At 39.3% G+C, this 13,298-nt stretch overlaps 1 protein-coding gene across 3 annotated transcripts in view; it reads right to left on the reverse strand.

Moving 5' to 3' along the window:
* Positions 1 to 3,876: 3,876 nt before the first annotated feature.
* ITCH (itchy E3 ubiquitin protein ligase) overlaps positions 3,877 to 13,298 on the reverse strand; it is a 139,229-nt gene continuing 129,807 nt past the window's right edge. For all 3 annotated transcript variants that reach the window (XM_025399430.1, XM_025399428.1, XM_025399431.1), the window contains 2 exons: positions 10,805 to 10,877; positions 3,877 to 7,601 (listed from right to left, as the gene is read on the reverse strand). In XM_025399430.1, coding sequence (XP_025255215.1) covers positions 7,502 to 7,601; positions 10,805 to 10,877 — 173 coding nt within the window. In that variant the 3' untranslated portion in view covers positions 3,877 to 7,501. The remainder of the gene's footprint in view (positions 7,602 to 10,804; positions 10,878 to 13,298) is intronic.

Below are 13,298 nucleotides of genomic sequence, written 5' to 3' on the forward strand. Positions count from 1 at the left end.
CGATGATCTAACTCCAAAGTTTCATTCCACGGTAGCTGCTCTTCAGTGAGGAAGGATTTGGTTCTCCTTCCAGGGGTGTCTGCATGTTAAGAGGATTGACTTTACTGCGAAGAAACCTAGCGGACACCACCTTAACCAGATCAAAGTTAGTATTACTGGAAAGGGGACATATTGATGCCTTGTGCCCCGATAAAAATACGTTGAGGGCAAATTACCTCCAAGTCATTTTCCACAAAAACGCAAAGCCTTAAACCATGAGAAAACTTCACTAAACCCAGTGTGAGGGATGTTCTACAAGACACCTGTACTCCCCGCAAAAATCTCAAAAAGTCATGAAAGCAAGGAATGAATGCGGAACTGTCACAGATTAGAAGAGTAAAGAGAAAGCAAAATAACATTGGTGGGAAAATTGGTGAAATATGAGTAAGGGCTGTAGTTTAGTGTTATTTTACCAGTGTTAATTTATTATTTCTGGTAATTCTACTAGCATGGTTATGTGGGACCATAACATTGGAGAAAGCTGGGTGAAGACTGTGCAGGAACTCTTACCATTTTTGCAACAGCTCTGTAAATGTAAACTTATTTCAAAATAAATTTTTAAAAGGACTGGATCCAAAGGAATTTCTATTGAATGCTGGAAACATTAGGAAAGCATTTAGCAAGGGGAAAAAGTGCTGCAGAGACTGGACCCTAAAACATCCTGGAAGACAAGCCCTGGAAGAATCACCACCTTCTTGCCCATGGAGAACCAGACTGAGAGGAATGAAAGGATTTTAAAAGATTACAATCCCAGAAGCAAAAAAGAGAATGGCCAATAGTTCATATGATGGGAGTCAAAATGAGAATGGAGGAGGAGCTGGAGTAGGACCAAGAATGTCCCGGAGTGGCAGGCTTACAAGCTTTAAGAGCTTTGGCCGGGCGCGGTGGCTCACGCCTGTAATCCCAGCACTTTGGGAGGCCGAGGCGGGCGGATCACGAGGTCGGAGTTCGAGACCAGCCTGGCCAACATAGTGAAATCCCGTCTCTACTAAAAATACACAAAAAATTAGCTGGGCGTGGTGGTGTGTGCCTGTAATCCCAGCTACTCCGGAGGCTGAGGCAGGAGAATTGCGTGAACCCAGGAGGCGGAGGCTGCAGTGAGCTGAGATTGAGCCACTGCGATCTGCCTGGGCGACAGAATGAGACTGTCTCAAAAAAAAAAAAAGAAAAAGAAAAAAAAAGTTTTATACTGTGGTAATGGTGAAACCACTGTAAGATTTTAGGTAGAGGAGGCATGAGACAGGACTTCCACAGATAATCCTGAGGTAGCACGGAAGATATACTACTGGAGCAGGGAGGATGGAAAAATGAAGACAGGATGCCCTTATGGTCAGCCAGATTAGGAAGGAAGCATGTGGGCTGTTAGCAATGTTGTAAACTCTGAGAGAAGGGATTTTAAAAAGTTTTGGGGCCAGGCATGGTGGCTCACGCCTGTAATCCCAGCACTTTGGGAGGCCAAGGTGGGTAGATCACGAGGTCAGGAGATCAAGACCACGGTGAAACCGCATCTCTACTAAATACAAAAAATTAGCCCAGGGTGGTGGTGGGCGCCTGTAATCATACCTACTAACGACGCTAAGGCAGAATTACTTGAACCTGGGAGGCGGAGGTTGCAGTGAGCTGAGATTGTGCCACTGCACTCCAGCCTGGGCAACAGAGCGAGACTCCACCTCAAAAAAAAAAAAAAGTTTTGGGAATAGGATTTGGAGACAAATTAAATGGAATGGCAAAATTGGTCATATTAGATTCCCAGTGTTGTGGTAAGTAGCAGCACAACAAAATGGTAAAGTATACATGCTTTATAGAGTCAAACCATCCTGGATTCCAATCTGTACTCTTTCTACTTAATAGTTGTAGACATGATTGAATCATCTTGAGCCTCTATTTTCTTGTAAAACAGATATAATCATACTCAATAACAGGAAGACTAAGTGACACTGCACATAGCGTATCTACCAGTGTCCTGCACATAGTGATAAATGTTGACAGTTGTTTTGGTATTAAGTGAATATGGGTGTGGTATTGGTTGCTATGATATGGAAGACAAATAGAAGAACAGGTCTGAATTAGAAGAAAAATCACAGGAGGGCTGTTTTTAGTGATCTTTCAAGTATGACTACAAATTCTCAAGGTCCCTCCCTGTGGGGTGCTTTGAGGAAATCCTCTTGTCTATAGCCACTCTTTGCTTATTAACAGACTCCTGTGCATAAGGGATCAACAGTGTCCTTCTGGGGTTTATGTTTAAGGCCCTCTTTTCCTTGCCAACCATGAAGATTCCCCTGGCTCCTCACTCCAGATATCCTGATCACAAAGGAGTCCTACAAATATGAAAGAATCGACAACTGAAATGGGCTGGGAGAGACAGCAGCTCCTGTACTGGAGTTACATAATGTGAGACAGACACTTAAAAAGTCCAGAGAACAGCCAGTCAGTCACAGCTGAGTCCCAGTTTGATGCTTTGTAGGGTTCTGGATGAGAGCCAATGGTCAGTAAGAACAATTACTTAATGACGATTGACCCTTACTTAGTGGGGTATATTTTCCCCCTTATTCTAAGCCACAATGAAACTAGGGCATTCTAGCAGCTTCCATTGGACAGAATAAACAGGATAGGGTCTACTAACTACTCAGGACCTGGGAGGGGCCTGCAGTTTTTGTCCTCTAGTCCATGTAAGCTCAGCCGTATTAAAAAATTCCTCTTCCCTTAGTCTGTCTCCACTGGTTCTGTTTTAAATAAGAGCATAATCACCTGAGTTTCCTAATAAGAAAAAGGTCTACTGAAGCTGGTAACCAGGTCAGCTTGTTGCGAACAGTCTTGGTAACAGTCTTGACAGTTAGCTAGTTGGTGATTCTCTACTCAGCACTCATGCGTGTGGTCCTGGTCTTTTAGTTGTCTCAGAAAAGCAATTCATATGGAGGCCTTCATGTTGGTTGATGGCCCCTGCAGATATCTTCATCTTCAACATGGGCATCAAATCCAATCTCATCTGCACAGCTCTTTCTAGTTTTTTCTACCCATATTGTGGCAGGCCAGATCTCAATAACGCAGGCCTCCATGACAACTGTTTCAACACTGAGTGGTTAAGTTAAATATTAAAAGCTGAGTCAGGGCCCTTATACAAAGGCTGGAATGTAACAAAAGCCCACCAAGGGTTTTGCCCAGGCCTTTTCTGGGCCTTAAAGCATGACAAGGTAACAAAGGAATTTTTAACAGGACCCATTTAGGATTAAACAAATTTTATTGGGAGTCTGAAGGGACTTATTGAGGGTCTGAAGGCCTCCACAAACAAGTTTACTGGGGGGTCTGAAGGAACTCCCCAAACCTCCATGATTTAGCAGGAGACAAGATAAGGGTAATCACCCCAGAACCTGGACCCATTTAGATTAAGTAAATGTACTTGAGGCTCCAGAGGAAGGTTTTTGGGACTCAGATCTTATTTACAGATTTAAAAAAGTGAATCACTTGTCTTTAGATGAATGTACACTCACACGTAGACATACAGCTTATAAGGTAAATAAGCTCTGGAAAACTCTGTAGTTTTGAGTTGGTCTTGGGATCATTTCCTGGCCTTCTCCCCATACCTGGATACAGAAATAAACTCCCTCTTTTCCCAGTTCATCTGCACCTCATTATTTGGCTACAAGAATAAGCAGTCCGACCCTCGATTTGGTCCGGGAACAATATCACAATCCAGACAGGCTGTAACCTGCCACTTAAAAGAGCAGAGAAAGCAGAAATCTATGTGACCTGGTCACATATAAGTCTTCTCAGAAGGTGGGGTCGGGGAGAGAGGAAAGAGACCCCTCCTTACCCAAGACTAACGGAAAGGCATGCAAATGAAGGACCAAAAAAGTTTAATTATGAACAGTCTTATATCTTGTAGGAAAACACAAGTGTAGCAACCACTGAAGGAACTTTATAAAAGCATTTAACTCCCTGTAATATTTGTAGCATTACCTGAGTATTAAAAGTAACAGATCAAGAAAACAAAAGTACTCTTAATACAGTAATATACAATCCTGTGCTGTCAATTCCCTGTTTTTAGTTAATAAAAGCAAATATACAAACAAAGTAAATAACTAAAAGAAAAACAAAAAAAGGAGGGGGGCTGGAGATACCAACAATACTAAATAGAAGTAGTTAACTCTAAAGGAGTTTAGAAAGATGAAGTTACATCCAAAACAGGGAAGGATATAAAAATAGAGGAAAAATTTAATTCCATGAGTCAACCCTGACAACATTTTGTATTATTAACCAGATAAGTAAAAAGTGGTAGAGTGGGCTTGACTGAAATAGCTCATTTAGGATGAGAACTTTGTGTATAGTTAAGTTTCACTAAAATTTTTGATCACTGGTATGTCAATCTCTCGATGAAAAACCAGTACCTGAATATGTCTTTTTGTTTTTTTAAGAGACAGGGTCTCGCTATGTTGCCCAGGCTGGATTTGAACTCCTGGGATCCTCCCACCTCAGCCTCCCGAGCACAATACCTGAATTTTAAATAGAGTTATTGTAAGTCTTATGAAATGATGTTTTTCTGCACTCTGACATAAGATAATGAAACACAGAGCAGGAATTCATTATTATGAGCTGCTTGATCAGTTTTAAACCACTCCATTTGATGAAACAAGTGAGGTCCTTCCCTCCTGACCAGGCTGTGGAATGCTGTCTTCCCCAACCCCCACCCCCTGCAAAAGAGCAGAAGAATAAGGCAATTGCTCATTTTACTTTGTTTTTATTTCAATGTAACATGCAGTTAAAAAAAAAAAAAAAAAAAAAAAAAATTAACAGGATTTATTAGCATTTACAATGCTTACAAAGAAAAAGAATTCTAAAAGCAATTTAGTTCAGATTTAAGAAAAAGCTCTAAGTAAATACTTATAACAAATCTATTTCCATATGTTCAGTTTGGACCAAAATTTAAGATAGCATTTGGTAGATATTTATGTCTTCTGTCTATTTGCAATATTTTTATATAACCTCTGATTCTTGGGATATCCAGCCCCCATTTTCCTAACACAGCAGGGAAGACATATACATGTGGCCACTTAAATTAAAGGAAAAAATGGAGTAGGGAGATCCCAGGCTGCAAAAATATATACAAGCATTTACCTTTTCCAGAACTAAACACTTCTTCCATAAAAATATTAAATAGCCGAGCCCTATAGAACTAGGGCCAGGACTATTTCGAATATAACTATTCTGTATTTTAAAAATATAGGGCAGAAAGCCTTTTGGGTGATATTTATATATTTTCACACAATATTTCTAGGTCCCTAAATGAATCATGAAGCATTATATAGAACCAAAAAAATCTATTTTCTTACATTATCGCTTAATTTAATTTCATAAATCTCTAGTAAATATTGTAGGTAACTACATTTCAGTATGATAATTCACCTCAACAGGAAGTCTTTATAGAGGGCTTAATCTTCATTAGCCATATATTACCAAGTTCAGACTTATATAATGAATGGGCAGTTGGCAGACATTCGCTCTGTAAGACAAAGCAATAGCATTTTTTTTCCCCCTACTAACAAAAAGGCAGAGTCCCTACTTTTAACAACCAGGGATTTTAGAAACCACACAGTATTTCCTGGGGTACATGAAATAAAAAAACCATAGAGCTGGGGAGAGCCTAGTCTCCCTATTTACACTGAGTTTCTTGATGAGGCAACCTTTTCACTCATGTAAGTCTCTGCTTTATGATGGCAGTGTCTTGGAGTACAGATAGACAAGTTTAAAAAAAATGTTTTTATTGTTGTTCCAGGATGTAAAAAGGAAGAACATTAGGGACAAAAAAGTGTTTTGTTTTTTGTTTTGTTTTGTTTTGTTTTTCCCATATGGAACAGGGTTCTGCTGCTTGTTCTTGGTTTAATATTACTTGTTCATGCTATGCCTCTGAAATGTGGCAAAAGTCCCTGATATATGAGCTATGAGGCTGTCCTCAGGGTTCAGCTATGATAGGGACTCAGCTGGCTTAGGCTTTATTCCACTGCCAATGAAGTCAAATTTATAACAGCCATCTTGACAGTCAAAGCTAGGCCAAGTTAAAATAATTAATTCCAGAGAACTTCAAAGTGCATTAATCAGTTAATAATGGAGCAATCTAAACTTAAATAGTCATGAGAAAAAAAGGAAACCCTGTTAAAAATTTTAGGGGTGAAAAGAATATTGCAGATGAGGGGTATCAATCCAGTTCATGACAATGTAAAGAATGGAAATGACTACTCCAACATATGTCAGAGAAATGATAACTTTGAAGACTTTTAATTCACAGAGAATATATTCCTGTGGTTACTGGATGTTATCTTCCTCTCTTTTTAGCCAGTACCACAGCTTTCCCTCTCAAATGAAAATTTGATGTCAAAAGCTGTTTCACTGACCTCTATTTGGACTAGAAAACACTCTAGTCTTTCTAGTCTTAAACTCCTTAACAATTAAATATAAATGAAGTTGTTGGATTATGATAAAATTATAAAGCATCAATTATATGTAGAGGAACATATAAAAATCACCAGTGACATCCTTAGATGAATTCAGTTAATTCTAATTCTAGGTTAACTTTTTTTTCCTTTTATTTATTTATTTATTTCTCCCCCCACCCTTCCCCAAAAGAGACAGGGTCTCCCTATATTGCCCAGGCTGGTCTTGAACTCCTGGGCTAAAGGGATCCTCCTGCCTCGGCCTCCCAAAGTGCTAGGATTACAGGTATGAGCCACCATGCCCAGCCCTAGGTTAACTTCTTAAAACAATGAAGGAATCACAGTGTTAACATTGTAAAGTGTAGTATTTGCCAGGTAACTGAAACAATCAAACTTCCAAATGAAGTCATTTGTAGGCTGTGAAGAACTTTTCCCTGAATTCAAATTGACAAAACTACTTTGTAGAGATGCAAGAGTCTTGCATCACTTCCAGGAATGATGTATGGATTCATGCTCCAGAAAGGAAAAACAATAGTCAAGTTAGACTAAAATGAGAGGGAGAACAGAAGCCAGAATTTTGCTCATATCCCCAGAAGCTGGGCTAAGCTTCCACTTTTAACAAATGCCTCTTACCAAGAGGTTAAATAGGCAGATCTTGTATATTGCAGTTACCAAAGGACTTCCCTGCATATCTGCTGAATCTCTAAGAGAAAAAAAACTACTCCCAAGTGAGACTTTTGACACATATACAGAATTGTTGTTAAAGGAACAAACTAGTGGAATAAGACAAGGCAGATTTCGTTGTTGTGTTAAAATCTCATATTAAGCAAGGTTTTGACTAGTCATTTGCAGACCTGATTTCTGGAAATGTTGAGTAGAAATCACTGGGAGATAAATCTAAATGAGAACATTAATTTACTTACACTCAGATAACTCTCTAAAGAGCGATAGTCCAATTTTACAAGATGTGCAACAGGCAGAGAAGGACAAACATTGCAAATAAGTTCTTGCCCATTCACGGTGCAAGTTCTCAGAAGTTACTCTTGTCCAAATCCTTCTGTTTCTTCTATGGCAAACAACAGCTTTTCCTTCAGTTGCTCATAGCTCTTGTATGGTGGAAGGTCCAGGCGATTAAAACTAAAAGCAAGAATTGTCAGTTTTAGAAAAGGAAATATGCAAAGAATCAAATGAGTAGTGTAGTATAACACTACTATAGAAGCACAAAATTATACTACCGTGCTTCAAAGGATACCATTAAGAAAGTGAAATAACCCAAAAATGGGAAAAAATATTTGTAAATTATATATCTGATAAAGGACTGGTATCCGAAATATATAAAAAACTTAAAACTCAACAACATTTTAAAATGGGCAAAGGATAGAGATTTCTCCAAAGACATACAAATGACCAATAAGCACATGAAAAAAATGCTCAACATCCTTAGGTAAATGCAAATAAAAACCACAATGAGATACCACTTCACACCTATTGGGATGGCTATTATTTAAAACAAACAAAAAAATAAACAACAACAACAACAACAAAAAAAACAGAAGAAAACAAGAGTTGAAAAGGATATGAGGATGTGGAGAAATTTGAGCCCCTCTACACTACTGGTAAGACTATAATGCAGTGTAGTCACTATGGAAAACAGTATGGTGAGATTCCCCCCAAAAATTAAAAATAGAATTATTACATGATCAAGGAATTCCACCTCTGGGTATATACCCAAAACAATCGAAAGCAGGGCCATGGATAGATATATCTATATTCTACCACAGTATACATATGTTTATAGCAGCATAAACAGCCAAAAGGTGGAAATAATCTAAATGTCCATGGACAGATGAATGTGTAAACAAAATGTAGTATATCCAGACTATCAAATATTATTCAGCATTAAAAAGGAGGAAATGCTGACACATGCTACAACATGGATAAAAATTACAGATACTATTCTAAGTGAAATAAGCCAGTCATGAAAGGACAAGTAAGATATGATTCTACACTTAATTAAGTACTAAAGACAGTCAAAAATCATAGAAACAGTAGTAGAATGATGTTTGCCAGGACCTGGGGAAAGGGAGTCATGGGGAGTCATTGTTTAAAGCAGTGGTCGCCAACCTTTTTGGCACCAGGGAATGGTTTTGCGGAAGACAATTTTTCCATGGATGGGAGTGGGGAGGAGGGTGGTTTCAGGATGAAACTGTTGCACCTCAAGTCATTGATTCTCATAAGGAATGCGCAGTCTAGATCCCTTACATGCACAGTTCACAATAGAGTTATTCCTCCTATAAGAATCTAATGCCTCTGCTGATCTGACAAGTGGTGGAGCTCACCGGGTAATGCTCACTCACCCTTCGGTTACCTCCTGCTGTGCAGCCAGTTCCTAACAGGCTGGGGACCAGGAGTTGGGGACCCCTGCTTTAATAGGTACCATTTCAATTTTACAAGATTTGAAAAAAGTTTTAGGTCTAGTCCGATGGCCTGTAATCCCAGCACTTTGGGAGGCCAAGGCAGGAGTATTGCTTGAGCTCAGGAGGTTGAGACCAGCCTGAGCAACAAAGTGAGACTCTGTCTCTACAAAAAGTTTAAAAGTTGGCTAGGTGTGGTAGCACATGCCTGTCATCCCAGCTACTTGGGAGGCTAAGGTGGGAGGATAATTTGACCCTGGGAGGTGGAGGTTGCATGAGTGGAGATTAAGCTACTGCACTCCAGCCTGGGTGACAGAGTGAGACATGTCTCAACAAAAGAAACAATTTTTGGAGATAGGTGATGGTGATGACTGCATGATATGAATGTGCTTAATGCCACTGAACTGTACACACTTAAAAATGGTGGATTCTATGTTATGTATATTAAACACAACAATTTTAAAAAGGAATGAAATGCTGTATATGCTAGACCATAGATGAACCTTGAAAACATGCTAAGTAAAAGAAGCTACACACAAAAGGTTGTATATTTGGCTGGGGGCAGTGGCTTATGCCTGTAATCCCAGCACTTTGGGAGGTCAAGGCGGGTGGATGACGAGGTCAGGAGTTCAAGACCAGCCTGGCAAATGTGGTGAAACCCTGTCTCTACTAAAAATACAAAAATTAAGCTATGCGTGGTGGTGCATGCCTATAGTCCCAGCTACTTGGGAGGCTGAGGCAGGAGAATTGCTTGCACCTGGGAGGCAGAGGTTGCAGTGAGCTGAGATCACGCCACTGCACTCCAGCCTGAGTGGCAGAGAGACTCTGTCAAAAAAAAAAAAAAAAAAAAAAGGAAAGTTATATATTTATTGTATGATTCATTTTATATAAAATGCCCAGAATAGGAAAATTCATAGAGACAGGAAGTAGATTAGAGGTTACCAAGGGCTACATAGGGGATAAAAGGGGAGTGACTGCTAATGGGTACATGGATTTTTGGGAGGGTGAAAAAAAATGTTTTGGAGCCTGTAATCCCAACACTTTGGGAGGCTGAGGTGGGTGGATCACCTGAGGTCAGGAGTTTGAGATTGGCCTGACCAACATGGTAAACCCCTGTCTCTACTAAAAATACAAAAATTAGCTGGATGTGGTGGCGGGTGGCCCAGCTGCTTGGGAGGCTGAGGCAAAAGAATTGCTTGAACCTGGGAGGCAGAGGTTGCAGTGAGCCGAGATCAAGCCACTGAACTCCAGCCTGGTCTACAAAGTGAGACCCCGTCTCAAACAACAACAACAACAAAACAAACCACTGAACTGAACTGCATAATTTAAGAAGGTGAGTTTTATAATATGTAAATTATATATCAATAAAATTGTTATTTGAACACTACATGTATGTATAAAACATATGTATAAAAACAAAAAGGAATAGACAATAAAACAGTAAAGAGGTCAGATATCCAGTAAGGACCATATGTGACCACTAAAATATATCCCACAAAGCAAGGTTCAAATATTGTTGACATTAGGTTGAATTCCAAAACATTAATATATTTGCCCTGAGATTAGGATTAGATTTAGTTTTCTATATTTTTAGAAATGTAATTAGATTTCAAATGAGAATATTTGTGGTCATGATGTTAGACGCAGGTCTCCTAACTTTGACTTCTTTTGCTGCCTTCAGAGAAAAATGCAAATAACTCTAAATCCCACATTAAAAAAAAAATTCAGATGTAAAAAAAGGAATTGATTGCAAATAGTTGTAAGGAATCACACTGGGGTGAACAAAATGCTCTTAAACTGGATTGCTATGATGGTGATGCTACTCTCTAAATCTACTAAGTATCATTTTTAATTTCTAGCTGGCTTTAAATAGCTACAGATAACTGGACAAAAGCTGTTTTCTCTATCCTTTTTGATTGTACTTACCAGGTATGACTTCTGGGTAGCCAATTTTCTTTCCCAACTTTTTCAATGCAGAATTTCTGTGGTCCATTGCTCCCTAAAACATAATGAAATCATAAACTTTGTTAGTATAGTGGATCTCAAACTGTGTTCCCCAATCCAATAAGCATCAGCATCATGAGGGAACTTGTTAGAACCATAAATCCACAGGCCCCACACATCAGCTTACTAATTCAGAAACTCTGAGTTGGGTGTAGTGGCTCATGCCTGTAATCCCAGTACTTTGAGAGGCCAAGGCGGGTAGATCACTTGAGGTCAGGAGTTCAAGATCAGTCTGGCCAATATGGTGAATCCTGATCTCTACTAAAAATACAAAAACTAGCCAAGTGTGGTGGCATATGCCTGTAATCCCAGCTACTCAGGAGACTGAGGCAGGAGAACTGCTTGAATCTGCGCAGCAAGGATGCGGCTGAGTCGATTGCGCCACTACACTCTCACCTGGGTGACAGAATGAGACCCTATCTCAAAAAAAACCCTCAAAAAACTCAAAACCAACCAATAAACAAAAAGAAACTCTAGGGGTGAGGCTCAGCAATATGTGCTTTAACAAGCTTCTGGGTGAGTCTGGTAAGTGTAAAAGTTTGACAACTAGTTTGTTAATATAAGCCCCAGAGGAGAAAAATGCAGTTTCATCTAGCATTCTTTAGCCAGAATAACACATTGTTATGATTAATAAAAGCTTACACAAGAACACTGAAAAAGCTTACTTTTAGTAGTTTGAAACACAATAAGGAAACTATAATAAAACTTGATTTAAATACAGAATTGACAAAACTTTGTGAAATGTAAACATCCTAGTGAATTCCATATTATTAATGCTAGAACTTACAGGTCCTGTAGGGCATACCCTTACAAAAACAGATACAAGTATAAACATAAAATTCTTGCCCCTCATTTACCTGCTGCTGGAGATAGCTGTGAATAGTGATCATAAAAACACTGGTTTTCTAAAAGATCATTACTTTTCCCTAGGAAGCATTTATTGTTGGTCTCAATGATTAGTAGTGCTACTAGATATTTTAATTAGAAGGGGGCAGGAACACTAACTGTTCTGCAATGTGTGACACTGTCAGACACAAAGAATTTTCTCATGTCCCACCTGACTAAACCGAGTATACTAAGTATACCTAATATAAATTGTTAGTGCTTTTGTATTTAATAACACTGAATTATTTTCACAAGTAGTTACGTAAAAAATCCAGTAATACAGGAAACATTATAAAAAAAGACAGTTAAAAGTTAAAATTATTCTGTGGTGTTCAACACATAAAATTAACTCACTCTGCATGTTCTCTCTACTCTCTATATATATTTTTTGAGACCGAGTCTCACTCTGTCACCCAGGCTGGATGGCAGTGGCACAATTGGCTCAATGCAACCTCCGCCTCCTGGGTTCAAGCAATTCTCATGCCTTAGAGTAGCTGGGATTACAGATGTACACTACCACACCCAGCTAATTTTTTTATTTTTAGTATAGATGGGGTTTTGCCATGCTGGTCAGGCTGGTCTTGAACTCCTGACCTCAAGTGATCCACCCACCTTGGCCTCCCAAAGTGTTGAGATTACAGGCGTGAGCCATCACGCCCGGCCTCTACTCAGTATTTTATAGCAGAGTGCAGTGGGGCAATCTCAGCTCACCACAACCTCCGCCTCCCAGGTTCAAGCGATTCTCCTGCCTCAGCCTCCCGAGTAGCTGGGATTACAGGCATGCGCCACCATGCCCAGCTAATTTTTGTATTTTTAGTAGAGACAGGGTTTCTCCGTGGTCAGGCTGGTCTTGAACTCCCGACCTCCCAACACCTGTCTTGGCCTCCCAAAGTGCTGGGATTACAGGCATGAGTCACCGTGCCCAGCCTGAGCAAAGATTTTATAAAGAAGACCTGAAAAGCACAGGCAACAAAAACAAAAAATAGACAAATGGGGTTATATGAAACTAAAAAGCTTTGGCATAGCAAAGGAAACAATCAACAGAGTGTAGAGACAATCTGCAGAATGGGAGAAAGTATCCACAAACTATTTATCCAACAAAGAATATCCAGAATATACAAGAACTCAACAGCAAAAAAGAAGAAAAACAATGCATTAAAACATGGGATACGAGCTAAATAGATCTCTCAAAATAACAATGTTAAATGTAACTAATCACCAGAGAGATGCAAATCAAAACCACAATGAAGGGTCATCACTCGTCAGTTAGAATGACTGTTATAGATTAAAAAATAACAAATGCTGGCAAGGATGTGGAAAAAGAGGAACTCTTATATATTGTTGGAGGGGATGTAAATTCTTCTTCTTATTATTATTATTAACTTTTTGAGACAGAGTACTGCTCCATCACCCAGGCTACAGTGCAACCTCTGCTTCCCAGGTAGCTGGGATTGCAGGCGCGTACCACCACTCTCAGCAAAAAAAAAAAAAAAAATTCTTTTTTTTGGGTATTTTTAGTAGAGACAGGGTT

Source organism: Theropithecus gelada, chromosome 10, assembly GCF_003255815.1.
Source record: "Theropithecus gelada isolate Dixy chromosome 10, Tgel_1.0, whole genome shotgun sequence".
NCBI classification, from domain to species: domain Eukaryota; kingdom Metazoa; phylum Chordata; class Mammalia; order Primates; family Cercopithecidae; genus Theropithecus; species Theropithecus gelada.